At 41.9% G+C, this 22,999-nt stretch overlaps 1 protein-coding gene across 1 annotated transcript; it reads right to left on the bottom strand.

The window, feature by feature from the left end:
• Positions 1–151: 151 nt before the first annotated feature.
• Positions 152–15,175, bottom strand: LOC128414869 (cytochrome P450 2J4-like). Its single transcript, XM_053390784.1, has 9 exons — positions 14,920–15,175; positions 9,232–9,394; positions 7,836–7,985; positions 7,316–7,476; positions 5,228–5,401; positions 3,824–3,965; positions 3,372–3,559; positions 2,439–2,580; positions 152–574 (listed from the first exon to the last, which is right to left on the bottom strand). Exons 1-9 carry the CDS (start codon positions 15,088–15,090, stop codon positions 375–377), a joined length of 1,491 nt encoding a protein of 496 aa, XP_053246759.1. The 5' UTR covers positions 15,091–15,175; the 3' UTR covers positions 152–374.
• Between the last annotated feature and the right edge of the window lie 7,824 nt (positions 15,176–22,999).

The raw sequence follows: 22,999 nt of genomic DNA, 5'->3' as shown, positions 1-22,999 counted from the left end.
CAAATGAACCTCCTTTTCACCTTTGAATGGAATAGGGTAAAAATACCTAAGTTCAGATATAGAATTCAGTCCTGAGCACAGAAACTGCAAAGGGCATGGGAGGTTCCCCTCCACAGGGCACTGAGCCGAGGGGGCACAAAATTGGGAAGACACATAATTGAGAAGATCTGTTTGGGGGTGCCAAATTTTGGCCTAGCTCAGAGTGCCATATTATCAAAGATTACCAACTCTGCCCCTGCAACAAAAGAGGGATATTTTAATTGGTCCAATGATAGTAGAACTGAGAAAGCCAAGGACAGAATGTCAGTCAAAGTGAAAAATAATAATAATGGAGAAATTTATGGCAATAAATAAATAAACCACGGTAATTATTTTTATATGCTTCCTGATGCACTGCAGCGGGGAATAGCACAGAGTTTGTGAGGGTGGGGGTGCAATGTCAGCCCCAAAACAGGCTTGTTATTGACTTCTTTCACTCCTTCTGGCAGCTGGAAGCGGAATGCCCTCAACAGGGTGGTTAGGAAGAGGAATATCTCCATCTTGGCCATCTGCTCTCCCACACAGGCTCGAGCCCCTGCAGAGGAAAGAAGGCGGAAGCAGCAAGTGAGTCATAACCAACTCCATCTATTCTCCAGTTCATCTGGTTTGCTCAGCCAGTAGTTTTAGCCATAACAACAGCAACAAAAAGCTGGAAAACAGCTACTCCCAAAGTACCTCCCTTTAATCCTCTGGGCTGACATCCTGAGGGTCCTGGCTTTGCTCCAGGAAATACTGGAAGCTGACCTTGAGCGGCTGCAGTTCCCAAAGGAAGACTAAGCTTGAAAGCAGAGTGAGAATTTGGATATGGAGCATACAGGTCGTGGCTGTATCACTATATGTAGTACTTTGGGAAAGCAGGTCTAACTACTGCCAGAACAGCTTAAGGCAGGGGTCAGCAATGTGTGGCCCATGAAGACCATTTTACCATCCTACGAGCCACCCCTGAACCAAGCCATCCGCTCAACGAGTCCCCCGCACACTGCACTAAACCAGTGCAGCGCGGCACGGGGACACGCCGAGCGGCACCAGAAATTGTGTCTGCGCATGTGCAGATACTGGAAATCGCGTCTGCACATGTCCAGATGCCAAAAATTGCTTCTGCGCAGGTGCAATTTTTGGCGTCTGGGCATGCGCAGACGCGATTTCCGGCGTCGCGCTGCGCCAGTCCGGTCCACAGACGATCTCTGTGGGAGTAATCCGGCTCATGGCCGGTAAACCTTGCTGACCCCTGGCTTAAGGGAAGGAATAATCAAAGTGCACACATTGCCTGTGGGTGAATCCCCAACATCTCAGAGAAGACACCTGGTGGCCAATAGAGGCAGCTGCCACAGTGATGATGGAAGAAGAAGAAGAAGAAGAAGAAGAAGAAGAAGAAGAAGAAGAAGAAGAAGAAGAGTAGTAGTTTGGATTTGATATCCCGACTTTCACTCCCCTTCAGGAGTCTCAAAGCGGCTAACAATCTCCTTTCCCTTCCTCCCCCACAACAAACACTCTGTGAGGTGAGTGGGGCTGAGAGACTTCAAAGAAGTGTGGCTGGCCCAAGGTCACCCAGCAGCTGCATGTGGAGGAGCGGAGACGCAAACCCAGTTCCCCAGATTACGTGACTACCGCTCTTAACCACTACACCACACTGGCTCTCACGATGGAGATCCGGTCAAAGGCGACTATGGGGTGCGATGCTCCTTACAACAAAAAGAAGAAATGGAGAGAGAGAGATGGAAAGAGAGCGAGAAGAGGCTGGAGCAGCTGGTTGTTCTGGGCTCACCTTCTGCAGCAGCCATAGAGAAAAAAAATATTTTGTACATGGAAGTGGATGCAATTTACAACAGAGTTACAGTTTATAACTAGTTCATCATTTTATGTTAATAATTTTTGGAATTTTATGAAACTTTCAGTATATAATTTTGTAAATAAAAAAGGAAGAAAACTGCAATAGATAAATATATATAGCCACTGGATCCCCCAATTCTGATTGGGGCTTTAATTCTAGGAGAGTGAAGATTTTAACCCTTCCCCTCTTAAACCATTTCCCTAAACTAAATTGCTCTTCCAGAGATGCTGTTTGCGCCAAAGCAGGGATAGCCAATGTGTTACCCTCCAAGTGCCACTACAACTCCTGTCAGCTCCAGCCAGCATGGGCAAGAGTCATGGATGATGGACGTTGTAGCCCAACAACATCTGGAGAGATACCCCTACTCTATGGAGGGAGAATTCAGATTGGATTGAAAATGGTGTGGAAGAAGAATGTTAAATTCATTGCTCTCTCAACACTATCACTCCAACCTGATTTTTAAACCACAGGGGATCCATTCATGGCCCTCCCTCTGTTTAATCACCTTTGACCATTCGCTTGTTTGAAACAAGCTACTAAATATGGCCATGATTATTTCTACATTTACCTGCTCCAAATGGCAGGTATTCTTCTCTAGACCTAAAATTTCCATCCGTGTCCAAAAAATGGTGCGGGTTGAACTCTTCAGGTGTTTCCCATCGCGTGGGATCGACAAGAACAGAGTTCAGATCTGTAAAAACAAGTGTCCTCTGAAAAGAAGAAACAGTTGGCTCAGAATGTGTCTGGACCAGCACAAAACAGTTTTGCCATTCACTGCCGCAGTAATCAATCTTAACACATTTCTAACATACCAAGATACAGTCTATATTTATGGTGTACAATAATCACAATATTTAATTCTAATTCTGATTTGGTGCATCAGAATATAGTGTGTGTCAGCCCAAGGCACATCAGAGGCTGCTGAGTTCAGCACAGGGCGTGTTTGAGGCTACTCTCCTTCTGCTTCTATTTGTTGTTGGGAATTATATAACTTTTCTTTCCCTTTTAACAGAAGGGAATGAGATTGGCATGCATGCTAATCCCTCACAGGTGGAAAAAGCCTGCCAAATTATAGGAAAGCAGGTCCAGGGATTCTTGTACTGGATACTTTCCTTGCAAGTTTTTATGCCTTTGGAGGTTAGATGACCATCTGTTATGGATGTTGTAGTTGAGATTCCTGTATTGCAAGGAGTTGGACTAGATGACCCTCAGCGTCCCTTCCAACTCTACAATTCTATGATTATATGTATCTTGATAAAACTAGTTATGTGTTTGGGTTTCATCCTCTCATTCCAGATCACTTATGCAATAGTCTGTTCCTTGTATTTGTCATAATAGAATTTTTTAACTTTCAGGTTATTAATCTTCAGATATTTTTTTCGAGAGAGAGGGGAGATCCTTCTCCCTCAGATTTTGTGCTACATGTGTGCATTTAAAGTGCCACTATCAGGTGCTCTTTGCTTTCAAAATATACAGCTGTTGCCTTATCTATATCCTGTACCTTTGGAATGTGAAAACCATGCATTTCCATATCCTTTGCACTTCGCCTGGGAATCCCAATTAATAAGGGATATTTTGCACGCAAAATTTCATGCATCACCGCATTGGTGTAAGGCAGTTTCTTTCGATCTTCATAGCAAATGGGAAGGGTGGAACCTAAAACATCTTCCATCTCCTTGTAGACTTTATCTGCAGGAAAAAGTGGGAAATTAAGCTTTACCGTATTTTAAAATCCACTAGTTTTAATCTGAGAAACACACAGCAACTAAACTGTAGAGGATGGTTGCTCTTGAGAAAATAATTGTGCTCAGACTATGAACATATATTTGTCATCCACCCATTATGACACCTTGGAAGAATCACAACCTGCTACTAAAAAAAGCAGATAAATCTAAGCTCTTCCCTACAGGGATCTAGGGAGGTGCTTGCTTCCATTGCAAAGTTCTCCCTCACCTTGAACATCTGGATAAGACACCATGAGGAGCAGTCCCCATTGCAGAGTAGCAGCAGTCGTCTCTGTCCCTGCGACAAAGAGGTCAAGAACACACTCTGCCAGGTTCTCTTCATCAAAGGTAGAGTTGGGGTCATCCTTGCTCTATTGACGATAATGGGAAAAGGTGAAATGTTGGAATTATTTACAGGCCACACAAAATCTATCTGACCTTGGGGTGGGGGGGTGTCTTCCTATTGCAACACCTAATAATATGTTTTGCAGGTGAGTGTGCAGGAAGATACTTGGACATAGTCATGGATTGGAGTAGGAAAGGATCTCTCCAACACCCTTCTGAAGACATGCAGAATAAGAGATAATAAGTTTATGGGTGTCCTCTTCCAAACTTATTTAATAGTGGTTTGCATTGTCTGTTTGCGTACCTGAAATTACAAGGTGAACTGGGGTGATCTTGGAAATGTTTTTCTGAATCAGATCACACCACTAACAAGGCATCTCAGAGCAGATCAGGGACTTTCTACACTTCTGAATGGTTCTGTGGCTTTGTTGTCTGACCACCCCACCCCACCCCAAAATGAAATCAAGCTGGCTGGACTAGAAAAGGAGGCTGAAAGGAAATAATAATAATAATAATAATAATAATAATAATAATAATAATAATTTATACCCCGCCCATCTGGCTGGGCTTCCCCAGCCACTCTGAGCAGCAAAAAGTGATTATTGATCCACCCAACCAAAACCATCACGATAAATCATCTATGACCCCAAATGAAGTGGTTTAAAGTCCAATTTCCCCCAATACAGTCGTACCTTGGTTGTTGAACGCCTTGTGACTCAAATGTCTTGGCTCCCAAATGCCGCAAATCCGGAAGTTCCTGCAGCCAGTCAGAAGCTGCACCTTGGTTTTCAAATGTTTTGGAAGTTGAATAGACTTCCGGAATGGATTCCCTTTGAGAACCAAGGTACAACTGTATATTGAATTATCCCTGTATTAGGTACACCCAAATTTACAGAGGGAAAGAATCAAGACAGGTGCTGTTTGAGGGTAACTTCATCTGGACTACACAAGTACCGTATTTTTTGCTCTATAAGATGCACCAGACCACAAGACGCACCTAGTTTTTGGAGGAGGAAAACAAGAAAAAAAATATTCTGAATCTCAGAAGCCAGAACAGCAAGAGGGATCGTTGCGCAGTGAAAGCAGCAATCCCTCTTGCTGTTCTGGCTCCTGTGATAGCTGTGCAGCCTGCATTCGCTCCATAAGACGCACGCACATTTCCCCTTACTTTTTAGGAGGGAAAAAGTGAGTCTTATAGAGCAAAAAATACGGTAAGTGGGAACTCAGACAAACACACATTGTAGTGTGGACAGGCCCCAAGTGCCTGGAGTTGACAGTGGATGCTTACTTTCTCCATCTGAAGTAGATAGAAATCAATGAAATCCTGCGGCTCATCCTTTCGTTGCTCTTTATGCCTTTCTAACTCCTCCTTTGCAAATGAAAGTACCAAGTCTGCAGAGGCAAATAACTTCCTATGAGGCCCTGGGAAATGTTTCATGAGCCATGGGAAGACTTCATACAGCTGCAGAGGAGGAGAAAGCAAAAACCACAAGTCACTACCACAAAATGGTTAGGTAACAAGGTCTGTCAACAAACTCATTTGGACTGGCACTTCAGCATCATGGCCTGGATTATTATTGAGGCTGTGGCTAAATGTCTGTGGGCGCTCTTTGACCCAGAGTTACTCCTGGGTGGCAGGTGGCAGAGTGCTTTTACATCACTTCAGCTGGCAGTGAATTGGGCATACTAAATAGGACCACATTAGAAGACAGGTTGGGATGTTTAACCAGTACAAAAAGCAGCTGCCAGCAGTCAGTTCATATAACATTCGTTTTACACCATTCTTATGTATTTTTAAGCCCTTCATGACCCAGGACCAGGGTCCCTAAAGCTGTATTCTCCTTTCAGAACCACAACTTCCATCTCTGAGCCCTGCTCTGGGTCCCATCACCATTAGAAATATAGCAGCTGGCAGAAATCTTGGAGAATTTCCCATAGTGGCAGCAAAAACATGAAATACCCTTTCTAGGTAGTTCCTCCTAAACTTTTCTGTTTAAGTGAATAAACATGGTTCTGAAGATGATCTGTTGATGGATGGATGCTGCTGTGTTCTGAACTTAACTAACCTGTCTGTTCTGATTCTGCTACATATTATTTTAATAAGTTTTTAATAGGTGTTGCAGTTATGATTATATTGCTTCTGAAGCTTTGTGGGGTTTTTTTGTTCATTCCTGGTTTCTCTTTAGCCTCTTTGAATACTTTAGAGAAAAGTGAGGTATATATGTATTAAATTTATGTGAACTATCAAAGCTTAAGGACACAGTGCTAAGGTGAATTATTTTCACATTTTGGCTCATTTTTGTTGCAAAGAGTTTAGTGCAACATTCATTCATTCAGCAGTCGGTCTGTGAGCACTTAGTAAAGGATGCTGTGATTACTAAGACCCAGCATGGGTTTCTCAAAAGTAAGCCATGCCAAATGAATCTCATTTCTCTTTTTGATAGAGTTACAAGCTTGGTGAATCAGGAGAATGCTGTGGTTATAGCGTATCTTGATTTCAGTAAGGCTTTTGACAAAGTCACCCGTGATATTCTTGCGACAAAACTCATAAAGCATGGGTTGAATGAGGTAACAGGTGAATTTGTAGCTGTCACAAAGAAAATGGAGCTAGCTTGTTTTCTCCAATCATCATCATCATCATCATCATCATGGCTTCTTTTTCAGATGAAACTCACTAGAACTCAGTTCCGGCACCTCTCAGCTTGGCACCATTGCCATTATAAGAGAACAAGGGAGGCGTTAATGGTGAGTTGTGGCACCTTTTTTTCTAGAAAAATAGTGCTAATTGTTATCATTATCATTAGCAATCATTATTATTATACCCTGCTGAGTATAATAATAGGGTAGGACTTGAATCAATGGCTTCAATTTTCAAGAAAGGAGATTCTGACTGAATATCATCAAGAACTTTCTGACAGCAAGAGCTGTTTAACAGTGGAATGGACGCCCTCAGGAGGTTGTGGACTTTCCTTCCTTGGTATCAGCTTGGCTGCAGAAGTTGCTGGAAGGAGGCATACAAGACGGGCCATCCAACCCGGATTTAAATCCACATATCCCTGCAATGAATCGAGTACTCTGAGGGCTCATGCATACTTCTGCTTGTGCCCTGCTTTCTAGACACGGATCCAAATGGTTTTTCATTTTCCTGCCACTTTCCCCAGGAAAACCCACTGTTTATCACTGAATTGGAACATCAACTCACAGAAGAAGCAACTGACAATTGTTCCAATTCAGTGGCGAACAGCAGGTTTTCCAGGGGGAGAAACCTGCAGGATAAATGGAAGTGTAGATGAGCCCTAAGATTAAGGAGTACTGCCAAAATGTTCTGTGAATGCTTATTTGAGTTAGGGCCTCTGGGAATCAAAAGTCTACTCACCAAGTGAAGTAAGGTATTTGAATCTTTCAAGAGGCAATCAACGGCATCAATCAATTTTTGGAATTTTTCATCTTCAAGAGAAAATCGGTATCCAAAAGCCAAAACACATATCAAGCTGGACACTGCATTAGTGATGAGGAGTGAAAAATCATGTGGCTGCCCTGCAAATGAAATCATTTACATTTATATCTCAGAAAGCTGCTAGGATCAATTGCTATTTTAAAAATATTTGAATAAAAGTGAAAATGTATGAAATTCCATTCCAAAATGTGCAGAGATTATGCATAAAGATCTCTGCAAACTGGGATAGGTATCAGCATCATTACTTACCATATTTACGTGAATGTAATGTGCACCTTTTTTGGCCAAATTACAGTGTGAAAATTAGGGTGCACATTAGATTTGATGGCACATTTGCATTCACCAGCAAATACTTTGTTGGTTTCAAGGTTTTGAAAACTGAGGTCTTCATTAGATTGGAGGGTGATTTGATTCATGTAAATACGGTAATATCACATACCTTTTGCATGTGCAAAGACCTTCACAAGACGATGGGCTTCCTCTTGTATTTGGAACTCCATGCCTTTCTTCCCCAGACCCAGCTTCCGCATAGTAATGACACTGAACCGTCTCTGCTGCTTCCAGGTGTGACCATTTGAAAAGACCAAACCTAAAACAGGAAGGAATCAATGAGAAAACATTACTCACAAAAATGCCATATTTTTAAAATTGTCAGTCAATCAAGATGAGACCAAATTTAGTGCAGATAATGCCTGTGCATTTCAGAGATGCCATTCTTTCACAGCTTAAGAACTGCAAGACTGGCACAGAATCTGTCTAGTAAAGTGATATTCACCAGCACTGTACTCTTCAGAAAATGCCTAAGAGGCCATCACTCTATCTTGCCTTCAAGCACTGGAACTTATTTCAATATAGCACACAGGATCCTTCCAGATATCCTTTTAATGGTGCATTCATGATTATTTGTGATTGTTATGTTATTGAGGTGGTCACACTGCTTCATTTCCTTTTCTTTTAATAGAGTTTTTAAAAAAAGTTTTAACATATTAAGCAATAAAATCCAAACTCTTTTATAGAAAGATAAGAAAAGGCAACATATCAAGAAAAGAATACCGAGAGTTGATTCCCCCCATCTCCCACCTGGGAGGTCTCCCCGTTCCTCAGCCTCACACCCTGAGAAAACCCTCTCTGATTTGTCTTCCACAGATCCCTTCTTTTTCTAATCCTCAGTTCTCTGTAAACGTCTTCCTTTATCACAGATATATATGTTCAAATATTAATTCCTGCATATAAGTAATACTTATAGAAAACTATCAAAAAATAAGGTTCATAAAAAGCCAAATCAATAAAGAAAAGAACCTAAACATAAAAAGAAGAGACTGCTTCATTTCCAATAAGTGTATATCCTATAACTTTCTGCTGAAATCCTATAATTTTTTTCTTCTAGTTTATTTTGGTTCCACTTTTTTGCACTTTAGTCCCTCTGGACAGCAGTCATGTAGCATTGAGGAGGCATCAAAGGATTAATGAAATCAGAATATATTCACCACTAATTCCTTCACTCTACTTCTCATGCACGGAAGAGTCACTTCTTCCTTTCAAATCAGCAAGACTTCCTCTTTCAGTACCTTCCCAAGATTCCCACAAAAAGTGTTATCATAAGTTCATATCACCTTTGTTGACTTCTGAGTTTTGCACAAGAGCCTAGCCTATGAACCACATTTTGTGGCAATCTTAGTGCCTAATGACCAAGCTGGTAAATGCAGTGCAATGACTTCTTTGAAGACCTCTGCTGTTGGAAAGAGCTTCGGTTGATGGGCATAGTCAAAGTTTGATTTTATACTCTTCTCTGGAGATAGGGCCAGCAAAACCCATCAGCCTTCTCAACAACTTACCCTTTTTTTTAAATACAGCTTTCAGGAAAGGGGTCACCGGTCGTTCAGACAAGACTTCTGGTGAGTTTGTAAGGCCTTCTTTCACCGTTTGGAATCCAGACAGTACTACCACAGGATAACGTCCGAGCCATACATTGTAAATGTCTCCATATTGCTTAGCCAGCTGCCATTAGCATCAAAGTAGAAAAGAGAACCGTCATGTTAAAATATAGCAGATTATTACAAGCTTTTGTGACTATAGCCCATTGCCACAGGCATTCAGTGAGCTGGCAAAGGCTTCTTTTTCGCCACAACAGAGTGTATTTCAAGGCTATCCAGTTGTTGTGAGACTGAGGACTTACCCACACTAAATCTTGTTCTGCTGCCCGCCCCCTGCTCAGTCAGAACAAACAGAAGTTTAGATTTTATTCAGATTGACATTTGCTCCGATTTAGCACTAAAGAATGAGTCTTCCATGGGAAAGGAGTGGGGCAAAGGAAAACCGTTCAGAGAGGCAATGGGTACCAAGTGGGGATTTGATCAGGTTGAGGTTTCTATAATCCAAGCAAGGTTTCAGCTCCACTAAAGGGACGCAGTTGGTGCTGTGGTCTAAACCACTGAGTATCTTGGGCTTGCTGATTGGAAGGTTGGTGATGAGCTCCCATTGCTTTGTCCCAGCTTCTGCCAATTTAGCAGTTTGAAAGCACACCAGTACAAGTAGATAAATAGGTACCACTGTGACGGGAAGGTAAACAGTGTTTCCGTGCTCTCTGGCTTCCGTCACGGCTCCCTCGACCTGAAAGCGAGATGAGCGCCGCAACCCCATAGTCGCCTTTGACCGGACTCAACTGTCCAGTGATCCTTTACCCTTTTTTACCTTCAGCTCCACTGCCCACTTCTTCTTGACAAACACTACTGGGGCACCATCCAGCACCTTCAGTGACTGCAAGAAGCCTGTTGCCAAATCATTATCCAGGAACTACTACAGAAGTGTAAGCTCAGCCTCAGACGTTGGGTAGAGGCAGCTCCAAGGGAAGGGCGCCCCCAGGAATAGCTCAATCACACAGCAATATAGTTGGTGCCATGGCAACTTTGCTGGTTCCTTCTTGCAGAACACATCCCTGAAGGAGTGATACTCAGGCAGGAGTTGACCCTCCTCCCCTGTGGTAGGTCCTGCTCACAAGCACCAGGTGAGGTGGTGGTGGCTGCAGCAGCTCACAGGTGCTTTTCTGTGCAGCAGTGGCCCTGGCAGTGCTCGGATTCAAAACTGGCTAATAGTTGCTTAGATTTTCTCAATCCAGGGTGGGTTTCTTATAGCCCTTATAATTCTTTATATTGTTAAAAGGTTGGGGGCCACCTCCAATCTCTGCCAAGCTGCTGTGGCAAGATGCCAAGGAGGTTCCAGGCACTCCCACAGGGTCTGTGCTATTTTGAGAATCAGGATGTAGTGGAAACTGTTGTAGCTTTAAGAAAAATGATTTATTCGCATATTTGCAACTGAATTTGAATTGTGGGAGTCCAGATCTTACAGGATGGTCATCTCTGGGGTGGCTTGTTCCCCGCAGCAGTGTAGCACTATAGTCCAAGGCTCTCGTCCAAGGTACTGTCTTTGTTCTCCTTCTTCTTCCTAACACACCTTTGCTCCAAGCAACTCCTCCCCATCCATCTGCTATCCCAAGCCTAGTTTTTTAGAGCAACATTTCTCCTGTGAGGCCAGCCTGTGAGCACAGACCTGAGAACCTTCCTTTGATGTGCTAATTACAAGCCATCCACACCTTTGTTTATTAATGTTTTTGTTCTTAACTAGCCCTGGTCAAGCTGGTTCCCATAAGCCAGCCCAGGGATTCCTTGTGTGGCACAGTTCTGCAGATTGTGTTTTGCATTCATATCCCCAATATTAGCTAGATTCTGACATTCATCAATTTCTTGGGTTTAATGGAAGATCTCCCCACTCTACTTATAACAATATATTAGTTAATAGAAATCATTTTGTTTTATGGGAGACATTTACATATACATACAGTATGTGCACCTCAATTTTCAAAACCTTGAAACCAAAAACGTATTTGCTGGTGAATGTAAATGTGCCATCAAATCTAATGCACACCCTAATTTTCATGATGTTATTTGGCCAAAAAAAGGTATGCATTACAATCGAGTAAATACAGTGTATAGAATATACATACAAATTTATAGAATATTAAATTCATAGTCAAATATAAAGTCATCCCATATGTAAAAAAGTAATTCACAAACGTATTTTAGAATATTGCAGCTAATATAATGTATACAAAAAGTTTTTCTTTTCTTATATATCCCTGAATAATGTATATGGATTTGCTCCCCCAAAATTAAATACAGGGTAATCATACAGCCAATCAATCTGGCATTATATATTTAAAAAATGATTATTGGTGATGCAAACAAGCCAGATAAGATTCGTTATGATGAGAAAATTGAAATCTTGAAAGACCTACTTGGCTTTCAGTACATTTCCCAGCAAAATTCAGTGTGTTGGTGCTGACCTTTAAAGTCCTAAATGGCTTTGGCCCAGTATACCTGAAGGAGCATCTCCACCCCTATCGTTCAGCCCGGACACTGCAGTCCAGCGCCAAGGGCCTTCTGGCGGTTCCCTCACTGTGAGAAGCGGTTATTGTGGAACGCCCTCCCATCAGATGTCAAGGAAATAAATAACTATCTGACTTTTAGAAGACATCTGAAGGCAGCCCTATTTAGGGAAAGGGTCATTCCACATCAAATCAATGCAAAAAACAAGGGCTTTGTCACCCACCGTCTTGGATTTTGATGAAACTTGGTGTATTCCCTTCCCTTATGGTTGAAAGAAACCCCCTTAAATGTCCCCCCTCTATCTGATATGATCATTGGTTATGGAGGGGAAAAAATAAAATGTACGCAAGGCCAAGGATCTCAAGAGGAACAGAAATGCAGATTTCACGAAACTTTGAAGTGCTATAAAAGTAAAACCGTTTGAGATAGAGGGGGGAAATTTAAGGGGGGTTCTTTCAACCTTAAGGGAAAGGTGTACGCCAAGTTTCATCAAAATGCAAGACAGTGGGTGACATGACATGTTGAACTGACCTGGAATGACCCGAAGTTTTTAATGTCTGATGTTTTAGTGTATTTTTAATATTTTGTTGGAAGCTGCCCAGAGTGACTGGGGAAACCAAGCCAGATTAAGATGAGCAGGGTATAAATAATAAATTATTATTATTATTATTATTATCATTATTATTATTATTACATTGAAATCCTTAACTGAATTTACTATGTGTACAATTAAAGTTGCTATAGCATGCAGAATACCTGCAGATTTGCTTTTCATTTCCAATAAGTGTATATCCTATAAGCAAAACTGATTGTAAATAATGTGGTTACAGAAGAATTTGCTATTGAAAAAGGGACACGACAGGGATGCCCAATATCCCCACTGCTTTTTATATCTGTCCTGGAGGTTTTATTAAACATGATCAGAGGGGACCAGCTGGTTAAAGGGATTCAGGTCGGAGCTAAACAATACAAACTGAGAGCATTTGCAGATGATTTAGTTTTAACTTTACAAGAGCCAGACACTAGTACGAGAAGAGTTTTAGAGTTAATACAAGTATTTGGTCAATTAGCAGGTTTTAAGCTGAACAAACAGAAAACGAAAGTATTGGATAAAAATTTAACAGTTGCAGAAAGAGAGAAATTCCAGAGTGATACTGGTTTAACGATAGCAAAGAAGGTGAAATACCTGGGGATAAATTTGACATCCAAGAATGTGAATCTATTTAAAGATAACTATGAGAAATGTTGGGCAGAAGTGAAAAAAGATTTAGAAATATGGTCAAATCTGAGACTTTCCTTGTTAGGCCGAATTGCTGTTATCAAGATGAATGTTTTGCCGAGAATGTTATTTCTGTTTCAAACATTGCAGATTGTGGATAAAATGGATTGTTTCAAGAGGTGGCAAAAAGATATATCTAGATTTGTCTGGCAGGGCAAAAAGCCCAGAATAAAATTTAAGATACTAACTGATGCAAAAGAAAGAGGGGGGTTTGCCCTGCAGGACTTAAAATTGTATTATGAATCAGCGGCTTTTTGCTGGCTGAAAAATTGGCTGCTTCTTGAAAATACAGATATTTTGGATTTGGAAGGGTTCAATAACAGATTTGGCTGGCATGCATATATATGGTATGACAAGGTTAAAATCCACCAAGGTTTCAAAAACCATATTGTTAGAAAAGCCCTATACAATGTCTGGATTCGGTACAAAGATTTGTTGGAAAATAAAACCCCCAGGTGGTTGTCACCGATGGAAGCTAAGGAAGTGAAAAAATTAAATATGGAATCCAAATGGCCGAAATATTGGGAAATTATAGAGTATGAGGAGGGAAAAGTTAAATTGCAGAGTTATGAGAAATTGAAGTCTAAAGTAAGAGACTGGCTTCATTATTACCAGATAAATGAAGTTTTTAAACAGGACAGGAAAATTGGCTTTCAGGTGGAGAGGTCGAAATTAGAAACAGAGCTTTTGGAACCCAATACTAAGAATTTGTCAAGAATGTATAACTTGCTGTTGAAATGGAACACACAGGATGAGATGGTTAAATCAGTTATGATTAAATGGGCACAAGACATTGGACATGACATTATGTTTGCTGACTGGGAACAGTTATGGACCACCAGTATAAAGTTCACGGCATGTAATGCCTTAAGAGAGAATATTATGAAAATGATTTATAGGTGGTACATGACCCCAGTCAAGCTTGCAAAAATCTATCATTTGCCCAATAATAAATGCTGGAAATGTAATGAAACTGAAGGTACTTTCTATCACCTTTGGTGGATGTGCCCAAAGATTAAGGTCTTCTGGGAAATGATTTATAATGAAATGAAAAAGGTGCTTAAATGCACTTTTGTGAAGAAACCAGAGGCCTTTCTCCTGGGCATGGTAGGCCAATTGGTGTCAAAGAAAGATAGGACGTTTTTTATGTATGCGACAACAGCAGCAAGAGTACTTTTAGCAAAGTATTGGAAGACACAAGAACTACCCACACTGGAAGAATGGCAGACGAAGGTGATTGACTACATGGGACTGGCTGAGATGACTGGCAGAATCCGCGACCAAGGGAAAGAGACGGTGGAAGAAGATTGGAAGAAATTTAAAGTTTATCTTAAGAACTGTTGCAAAATTAATGAGTGTTAAAATGTCTTGGGTAATGCAAAATAGAATTGCAGTGACAAACAACTGGATATGAGAAAAAGGATTTAAAGGAAATGTTATAAGTAATTGAAATTAGGGGTTGCTGGAAAGATTTAAAACAGGGATGCAGAAAAAGGAGGTATGGGGAAGTCGATGAAAGAAGGTTTAAGGAAAAAAAGGTTAAGAAATTATACGTGTTTATATGTTTGTTTGTTTGTTTGTTTGTTTGTGTATTGTTTTGTATTGTCTTTTAATATTTGTTGAAAAATTAATAAAAATTTATATATATAAAAAAAAACAGAATACCTGCAGAATACTGTAGTTTTGATGAAGAGAGGAACAATTGTTCCAATTGACAAGTTGCACTACATGTCACACTTCCATTTTCCCGAAGGTTTTACCAACACAACACTTTACGCACCAGTTGCTGTAGAAATAAAATAATCTGCAGTTCTATTAAGCCAGCTTCTTACTCAACTACTAAATGATTTAGAAAGAAGTACCTTCAAGAAAGTATCTGGTGAAAGTATTTTCCCAATCTGCCACATGCCTCCAATGACAGGAAGTGGGAAAGGTCCAGGAGGGTAGCGTCTGTGTGACCAGAGCTGTCTCAGGAAGTGCAGAATCAGAAGAGCCACCAGCACAAAAATCAAAATTTCCAAGATCCCTGCCATTCTCCTGTTGTTATCTTTCCTCTGTGGATTTCTTTTGCTAGTATAGCTGTGTGCATTGGAACATAGTTTCCCCAAGAGCGTGTTGCTTCCCTTCAAAGATATTGTCACTTGTCTCTGTTCATTCACCAACAACCTTTTATACAGACCAGACTGAAGACAGATGTGGCAAGATTTATTGCATCATATCTAATTAGATCTTGGGCTGCATTTCACTTTGCATGAATTCTTTTAGCGCTTATGTCAAGGTTAGATCTGGTATGTACTTCATTCAAGAATTGGAGTTGTTTCCATGCCTCTGAAGGAAGGAGTGATCTAAACACTAATTACCAGAGGGGTGGAGTGAACTAGGCCAGCCTAGAAGAAGAAGAGGGAAAGCATGCTTAAAAGCAAAAAACCCAGCTTCCATGCAAACACAAGCGGTGCTTACCTTTCACATCCCTCATTGCAACTTGGGCACGGGGAGAGCCAATGCAGTGATGTTGAGGTGGACACCCCCAGTAACACCTTGGCCCTCCCTGCACACAAACATCAATGCTATAGCACCTTCCACTCAGCGAGTTCCCCAGGCACTGTTACAAGACCTGATTGTGCGTTTCACATACCTAACATATATTTATCATGGAAAAGCTAATTTGGGGGAATGAGTAATACTGCCCAAGTATCCCCAGGATACTGCCCCAGCATGCAGACCTAGTGGTGAGAGGAAAAAATCCTTAAATAAGAGACACGGGGGAATGATTAATGCACTTCAATGTCTGTACACTAATGCGCAAAGCATGGGAAATAAACAAGATGAGCTTGAGCTCTTGGTACAGCAAACTAAATATGACATAATAGGAATCACTGAAACCTGGTGGGATAAGTCCCACGATTGGAATGTAATAATTGGTGATACTGTCTTTAACCAAGCAGGGCTTAAACGACATGCTCAGAGGACTCATGACATATTGTGATACCAACTCCCTCAAAATCAATTTCGCCAAAACCAAAATTCTTACTTTTGGCACGAAAACTCGGAAGCCATTCTGGAATTTTGAGGGCCACTCTATTGAATATTGTTCAGCATTCAAGTATTTGGGCATCACTTTTCAGCATGGGCTTAGTTGGTCAGCTCACCTAAATATGACCATCCTGGCTGCCCGTAGAACCATCAAAGCCTTGGAGAAATTCTTCTATGCAAAAGGCGGCCAGTTGGTTCCTCCAATCAGAAAAGCATTTATCAGCAAAGTCCTCCCGATGTTACTGTATGGGGTTGAAATCTGGGGGTGGAATTTAAAAACACTACAACGGCTCGAGATTCTACAAAACTCCTTTGCACGAAAGTTACTGGGCCTCCCCAGGGGCTCGGTTGCTGCACAGTTAAGAACAGAACTGGGCCTCCCCTCTATTGTTGCGAGAGCCCACATTAGAATAATAAGTTTTTATTGTAAATTAATCAAAGCCCCAGGCTCCCTACTAGCCAGGCAAGCCTTTTTAACTTGTGCTTTTAACAACAAATGGTCCAAGGCCATGGAGATTATCACGGCACGCTACTCCCTCCCAGATCTTGACACGCTGTCATCTTGGGACCATCACAATATCCGGGCCTGGATTCTTACAAGAGACGAGGCCATGGACCGGGCACAGTCCGCCACAGCTCGCCTCTCCAAGTGGCTCCCTAAAGTGAAAGTGGTAAGATCACTTGCCAACTACTTGATAGACCTGACGGAGCCCAATTTGAGAAGAGCGTTTACCATGGCCCGTTTCCATTCTATACCCACGGCCTTCTTGCAGGGGATTTACTTTAAGACCCCCATTACTCAGCGTCTTTGTCCATGCACAATGAATGAAGTAGAGGACTTCATACACTTCTTTTTCTACTGCCCTATTTATGAGCTAATAAGAACTAAGCTCCTCCTCTTGATCCCGCCCACCATCACATCTAAGGAAGACTGTTTGAAATTCCTTCTTGTGGACGCAAATCCCCAAATTTCACGTGGGGTGGCAATCTTTATAGTGCAGGCTTTGAAACTTAGGGCTACACTGACTGGGTAGCGGGTCCCAGACCTGGACCTGTTTTAATTCTTTGTATTACCTTTTAACCAAATGTGCCAAGCCTATTTTGGGGCCATTATATGTTTTATATACATCTGCATTTTAGATTCCCGGTGCTGGCAACTAAATTTTTATATTATTGTTTTAGGGCAATTTAAATGTTACAATGCCCGTAATATCGTCTGAATTCTGTTTTATCAGGTTATTTCTCTCTTGCTTTTTTGTCTTATCTTGCTATGGCTGTATGCTAATGCAATAAAGGTTTGATGGATGGAATGTAATAATGGAGGGATACAATCTATTTCAGAGAAACAGACCAGACAAGAAAGGAGGAGGAGTGGCGTTATATGTCAGGGATGTGTATACCTGTGAAGAGATCCAAGATTTAGAACCTCAAAGCCAAAGTGAGAGCATTTGGGTCAAAATTAAGGGAGAGAAGAATAACAGTGACCTCATTGTGGGAGTTTACTATAGATCCCCAAGCCAAGCGGAGGACATAGATGATGCCTTCCTGGAACAGATGGCCAAGCATGCAAAAGGAAGGGAGATAGTAGTAATGGGGGACTTCAATTACCCGGATATTTGTTGGATGTCAAACTCAGCCAAGAGCATAAGGTCAAACAGATTCCTCACTGGCCTTGCAGACAACTTCATTGTCCAGAAAGTGGGAGAAGCAACAAGAGGAACAGCCATTTTAGATCTGGTCCTAACCAATGTTGATGACCTGGTTAGTGGGGTAGAAGTGGAAGGATCATTAGGCGCGAGTGATCATGCTCTTCTGAAGTTTACTATACAGCGGAAAGGAGCAGCCAAGCATACTAAGACTCAATTTCTCGACTTTAAGAAAGCTGACTTCATAAAACTTAGGGAAGTGCTGGGTGAGATCCCATGGACAGTAATACTAAAAGGAAAGGGAGTTCATGATGGCTGGGAGTTTGTTAAGAGGGAGATAGTAAAAGCACAACTTCAGGCAATACCATTGAGACGGAAACATGGAAGGTGCCTAAAGAAGCCAGGGTGGCTATCTAAAGAACTTTTAACTGAGTTAAGATTAAAAAAGGATGTGTACAAAAAATGGAAAAGGGGGGAAACCACCAAAGAGGAATTCAAACAAATAGCCAGCACGTGTAGACACAAAGTCAGAAAAGCTAAAGCACAGAATGAACTCAGGCTTGCTAGAGAGGTTAAAAGCAACAAAAAAGGCTTTTATGGGTATGTTCGTAGCAAAAGGAAGAACAAAGAAGTAGTGGGGTCACTCAGAGGAGAAGATGGTGAAATGCAAACAGGGGACACAGAAAGGGCTGAACTCCTCAATGCCTTCTTTGCCTCAGTCTTCTCCGATAAAGAAAACAATGCCCGACCTGAAGAATTTGGAGCAAATGATTCAGCAGAGGAAACACAGCCCAGAATAACTAAGGAGATAGTACAAGAATACTTGGCTAGTCTAGATGTATTCAAGTCTCCAGGGCCAGATGAACTGCATCCAAGAGTATTAAAAGAACTGGCAGATGTGATTTCAGAATCACTGGCAGTCATCTTTGAGAATTCCTGGAGAACAGGCGAAGTCCCGGCAGACTGGAGGAGGGCAAATGTTGTCCCTATTTTCAAAAAGGGGAAAAGAGAGGACCCAAATAATTACCGCCCAGTCAGTCTGACATCAATACCAGGGAAGATTCTGGAGCAGATCATTAAGCAAACAGTCTGTGAGCACCTAGAAAGGAATGCTGTGATCACCAATCGTCAGCATGGATTTCTGAAAAATAAGTCATGTCAGACTAACCTGATCTCGTTTTTTGACAGAATTACAAGCCTGGTAGATGAAGGGAATGCAGTGGATGTAGCCTACCTTGATTTCAGCAAGGCATTTGACAAGGTGCCCCATGATATTCTTGTAAAGAAGCTGGTAAAATGCGATCTTGACTATGCTACCACTCAGTGGATTTGTAACTGGCTGACTGACCGAACCCAAAGGGTGCTCATCAATGGTTCCTCTTCATCCTGGAGAAGAGTGACTAGTGGGGTGCCACAGGGTTCTGTCTTGGGCCCGGTCTTATTCAACATCTTTATCAACGACTTGGATGATGGACTCAAGGGCATCCTGATCAAATTTGCAGATGACACCAAACTGGGAGGGGTGGCTAACACCCCAGAGGACAGGATCACACTTCAAAACGACCTTGACAGATTAGAGAACTGGGCCAAAACAAACAAGATGAATTTTAACAGGGAGAAATGTAAAGAATTGCACTTGGGCAAAAAAAATGAGAGGCGCAAATACTAGATGGGTGACACCTGGCTTGAGAGCACTACATGTGAAAAGGATCTAGGAGTCTTGGTTGACCACAAACTTGACATGAGCCAACAGTGTGACGCGGCAGCTAAAAAAGCCAATGCAATTCTGGGCTGCATCAATAGGAGTATAGCATCTAGATCAAGGGAAGTAATAGTGCCACTGTATTCTGCTCTGGTCAGACCTCACCTGGAGTACTGTGTCCAGTTCTGGGCACCACAGTTCAAGAAGGACACTGACAAACTGGAACGTGTCCAGAGGAGGGCAACCAAAATGGTCAAAGGCCTGGAAACGATGCCTTATGAGGAACGGCTAAGGGAGCTGGGCATGTTTAGCCTGGAGAAGAGGAGGCTAAGGGGTGATATGATAGCCATGTTCAAATATATAAAAGGATGTCACATAGAGGAGGGAGAAAGGTTGTTTTCTGCTGCTCCAGAGAAGCGGACACGGAGCAATGGATCCAAACTACAAGAAAGAAGATTCTACCTAAACATTAGGAAGAACTTCCTGACAGTAAGAGCTGTTCGACAGTGGAATTTGCTGCCAAGGAGTGTGGTGGAGTCTCCTTCTTTGGAGGTCTTTAAGCAGAGGCTTGACAACCATATGTCAGGAGTGCTCTGATGGTGTTTCCTGCTTGGCAGGGGGTTGGACTCGATGGCCCTTGTGGTCTCTTCCAACTCTATGATTCTATGATTCTATGATCTTTGCTGGAGAAAACTGCATGCTACAGATAGGATTGCATGGCTGTCCCAACCCCATTACTGAGGCCACTTGTCTCTTCTGTTCTGCAGCTCTGCTTTGCCCCAGTTTACGCCTTCATGCCATCTGCCCATGCCTCGTCCTCCTGTACACAGCCCTCCTTGCACCCAAACCACCTCCACAGTAAAGCTGTGCCCATGGAATGGATATCCCTGCAGAGAGTCCCACCAGTGTGTCAAAGCAGCACCAGTATTTCATGGCAGTGGTGTTCCACCAGCACAGTGGGGCTTCCATCATATTTCATAGCCCCTCGGCCAGTGCATCTTGACTATAGAGTTTTATACTAAATACCCAGCGACCAGTGTGATACAGCCTGGGTTAGTGAATATTTTACCACAAATATTCTGAAAAATCTACATACTGAAATTCTATCCATAGTGCTTTCTATTTTGTTTCCACACACTCTGTTAGCCAAGGAAAGTCTCCTGGAATATATTTAATTCTCTTTCTTTTCCAAACATATGTGTATGAAAAAATTCTTCTCCAAGAGAAAGCACTTCTTAAAGTTAGTGCGTATTGTAGGAGCGAAACCAGTACATATGTAGATATATTGCATGTCTGCACAGAAAGTTGCTGTTTGCAGCACAATTTCCACCCCTGTGTGATTCCTTGCCTTGAGGCGGTGAGAACATGGAAGAATTGTGGAGCCACTAAGAAAGACAAATAATCAAAATAGTAACAATTATTGCACATTTATTAAAAATCAGTTTAGCTTAATTTAAAAACCATTTAGTTTAATTAATTCAACAAAATTGATGAACTTGATGCAGCGATACCAGCTTTTCAAATCTACTAGTAATTTAGCAAGAATCTTAGATACCACATTTCCTAACTATCTCACTGTTCTATAAATTCTTAATGCAATGGATGAGGTTGATGAAGTGATACCAGTTTCCCAATGTCTGATTTGAAGTCACTTAGCAGGAGTCTTAAAACACCATGTTTAGTAATCTGGAGTCAAGTTGGAGAGAAGTTGGATGAACACACTAATACCACATTCCACCAAATATGATGTTGGAAATGCAACAAGGAGTTTCTTAACCACTGTCCATAGTGCAGGATAGAGATCAGAAATTTACTTCTATCCAAACCCTTCCAGTTTTGATTCCCTTGTAAGTGGCAGGAAAAAAACACATTCCTTTATCTTCTCACAGAAATTTATTTCTATAACCAAAACTTTTGGTGTGATTTCTTAAACTTCAGCTCAATGCCATTCTGTTGCTCAGTTGGTTCTTCCTTCACTATCCAACTTCCTAAGTATCTGAAAATGGATTTACCACCCAATCTGGAATTTCCAATGAAAGAAGATCCACAAGTTGCTCAGGCAAATCCAAATGGACACAAAATAACCTCACAGAACAGCTCAGACAGGCTCAGAAATTGGTATAGCTTGCAAGAGCCTAGATCATGTCCTCCATCATTTCAAGAGGCCAAACTGGGACACCAGCCCCCACATCCTGATGATCCCATTGCTTGTCCACTTGCCTACTCCCCCTGCTACCTTTGTCCACTGGCCTCCTCCTCCTCTTTTGTCTCTACCTCTATTTCTGTGGCACTGGGTGATACTGGGCTGGCTGGCACAGCCTAGGGGAAGGCATGGCCTCCTCCTCCTCCTCCTTTGCCAGCACTGCAGACATACTTCTGGAAGCCAGCTTCTGGAAGTGCCATGATGGAAGGAGGAAGAAGAGTGGTGGGGGTAAGGAAAGGAAAGGTTTCCCCCCCATTTTTTGGTTCTGTGCTCTGGTGTGAGCTGAAATAAAAAAATATAAGATCTTATATATAATAAATGTTCATAAATGTACCAACCAAGCGCATACATAGATGTGTGGACCACATGTCTGGAGCAGCACAGGAGGACCGCCCTGAAACCATTCTAACTCCCAAACTGACCAAATGTTTTCTCTGCAAGGAGGGGTGGGGGAGCCTTCCCATTGGGTAATCACCATCTCAAAGGAATGGGCAGATTACCAGGAAAGGCAATCAGATAAGGCATTATCAGATAACCTGGCACCCAGGAAAAACAACAACATTCAAATTTCTGTTGTAGACCATCTTTTCTGTTATGTACGTATGATGTTTGTGGGGGGTGGGCTTGGGTTACACCCCTTCTGTGATGTATGTATGATGTATGGAAGGATGGTCTTGAGCTCCAGGGCAGGGAATTTAAAATGTCTATATAAGGGCAGGCACACCTTGGTTCTGGGTCCTCCTCCTTCTCCTGCGTGTGAGGGGAGACCCTGCTGCAACAGTTCAATAAAGATCAAGCTTAATAGCTGCTTTGCTTCTCAATATTCTCTGGTTGGCCTCTGTTATTTTCTCTGACCGATGGAGAACCTACAAAGGACTATATAAGGGCTCTTGTGTCCCCCATAAGTGAATTAGGACAGGTTTTTGTTTATTACAGAGCCAGCTGACTTGTGCCACAGCATGAAACCAAAAATACTCACCTTTTGGTCCCACCAGAGTATGGGAGCCAAAACTGAACATCCCAGATTGGTATCAGAAGCTGGGGTGGCTTCTGCCAATCGGAGATGTCCCATTTAAACCTGGACACTTGGAGAGTATGCTATATTGTGCTTGAATAGAGTTGACTTTGAAATAAACATAGAGGTGACAAGATTGGCCTCATTTCCTTGCAACTGCAAATTCAATGCACTGAACTTTGCAAATAGTTCCAATAATAAGCAATGTCATGCCTAATCTCTTTTGAGTTCATCAATGAGCAAAGCATTGTGTGTAGGAGTGCAAATATCCGGAGATGTAGTGATCACGTGGGATTGCTATGAGGAATTATAACAAGTATAGAGTAAGCCATCTGTGTCAGCA

Source organism: Podarcis raffonei, chromosome 5 (assembly GCF_027172205.1).
Source record: "Podarcis raffonei isolate rPodRaf1 chromosome 5, rPodRaf1.pri, whole genome shotgun sequence".
In the NCBI taxonomy this organism is placed as follows: Eukaryota; Metazoa; Chordata; class Lepidosauria; order Squamata; family Lacertidae; genus Podarcis; species Podarcis raffonei.
The sequence above is the reverse complement of the archived record's forward strand: the minus strand, read 5'-3'. Positions and strand labels throughout refer to the sequence as shown.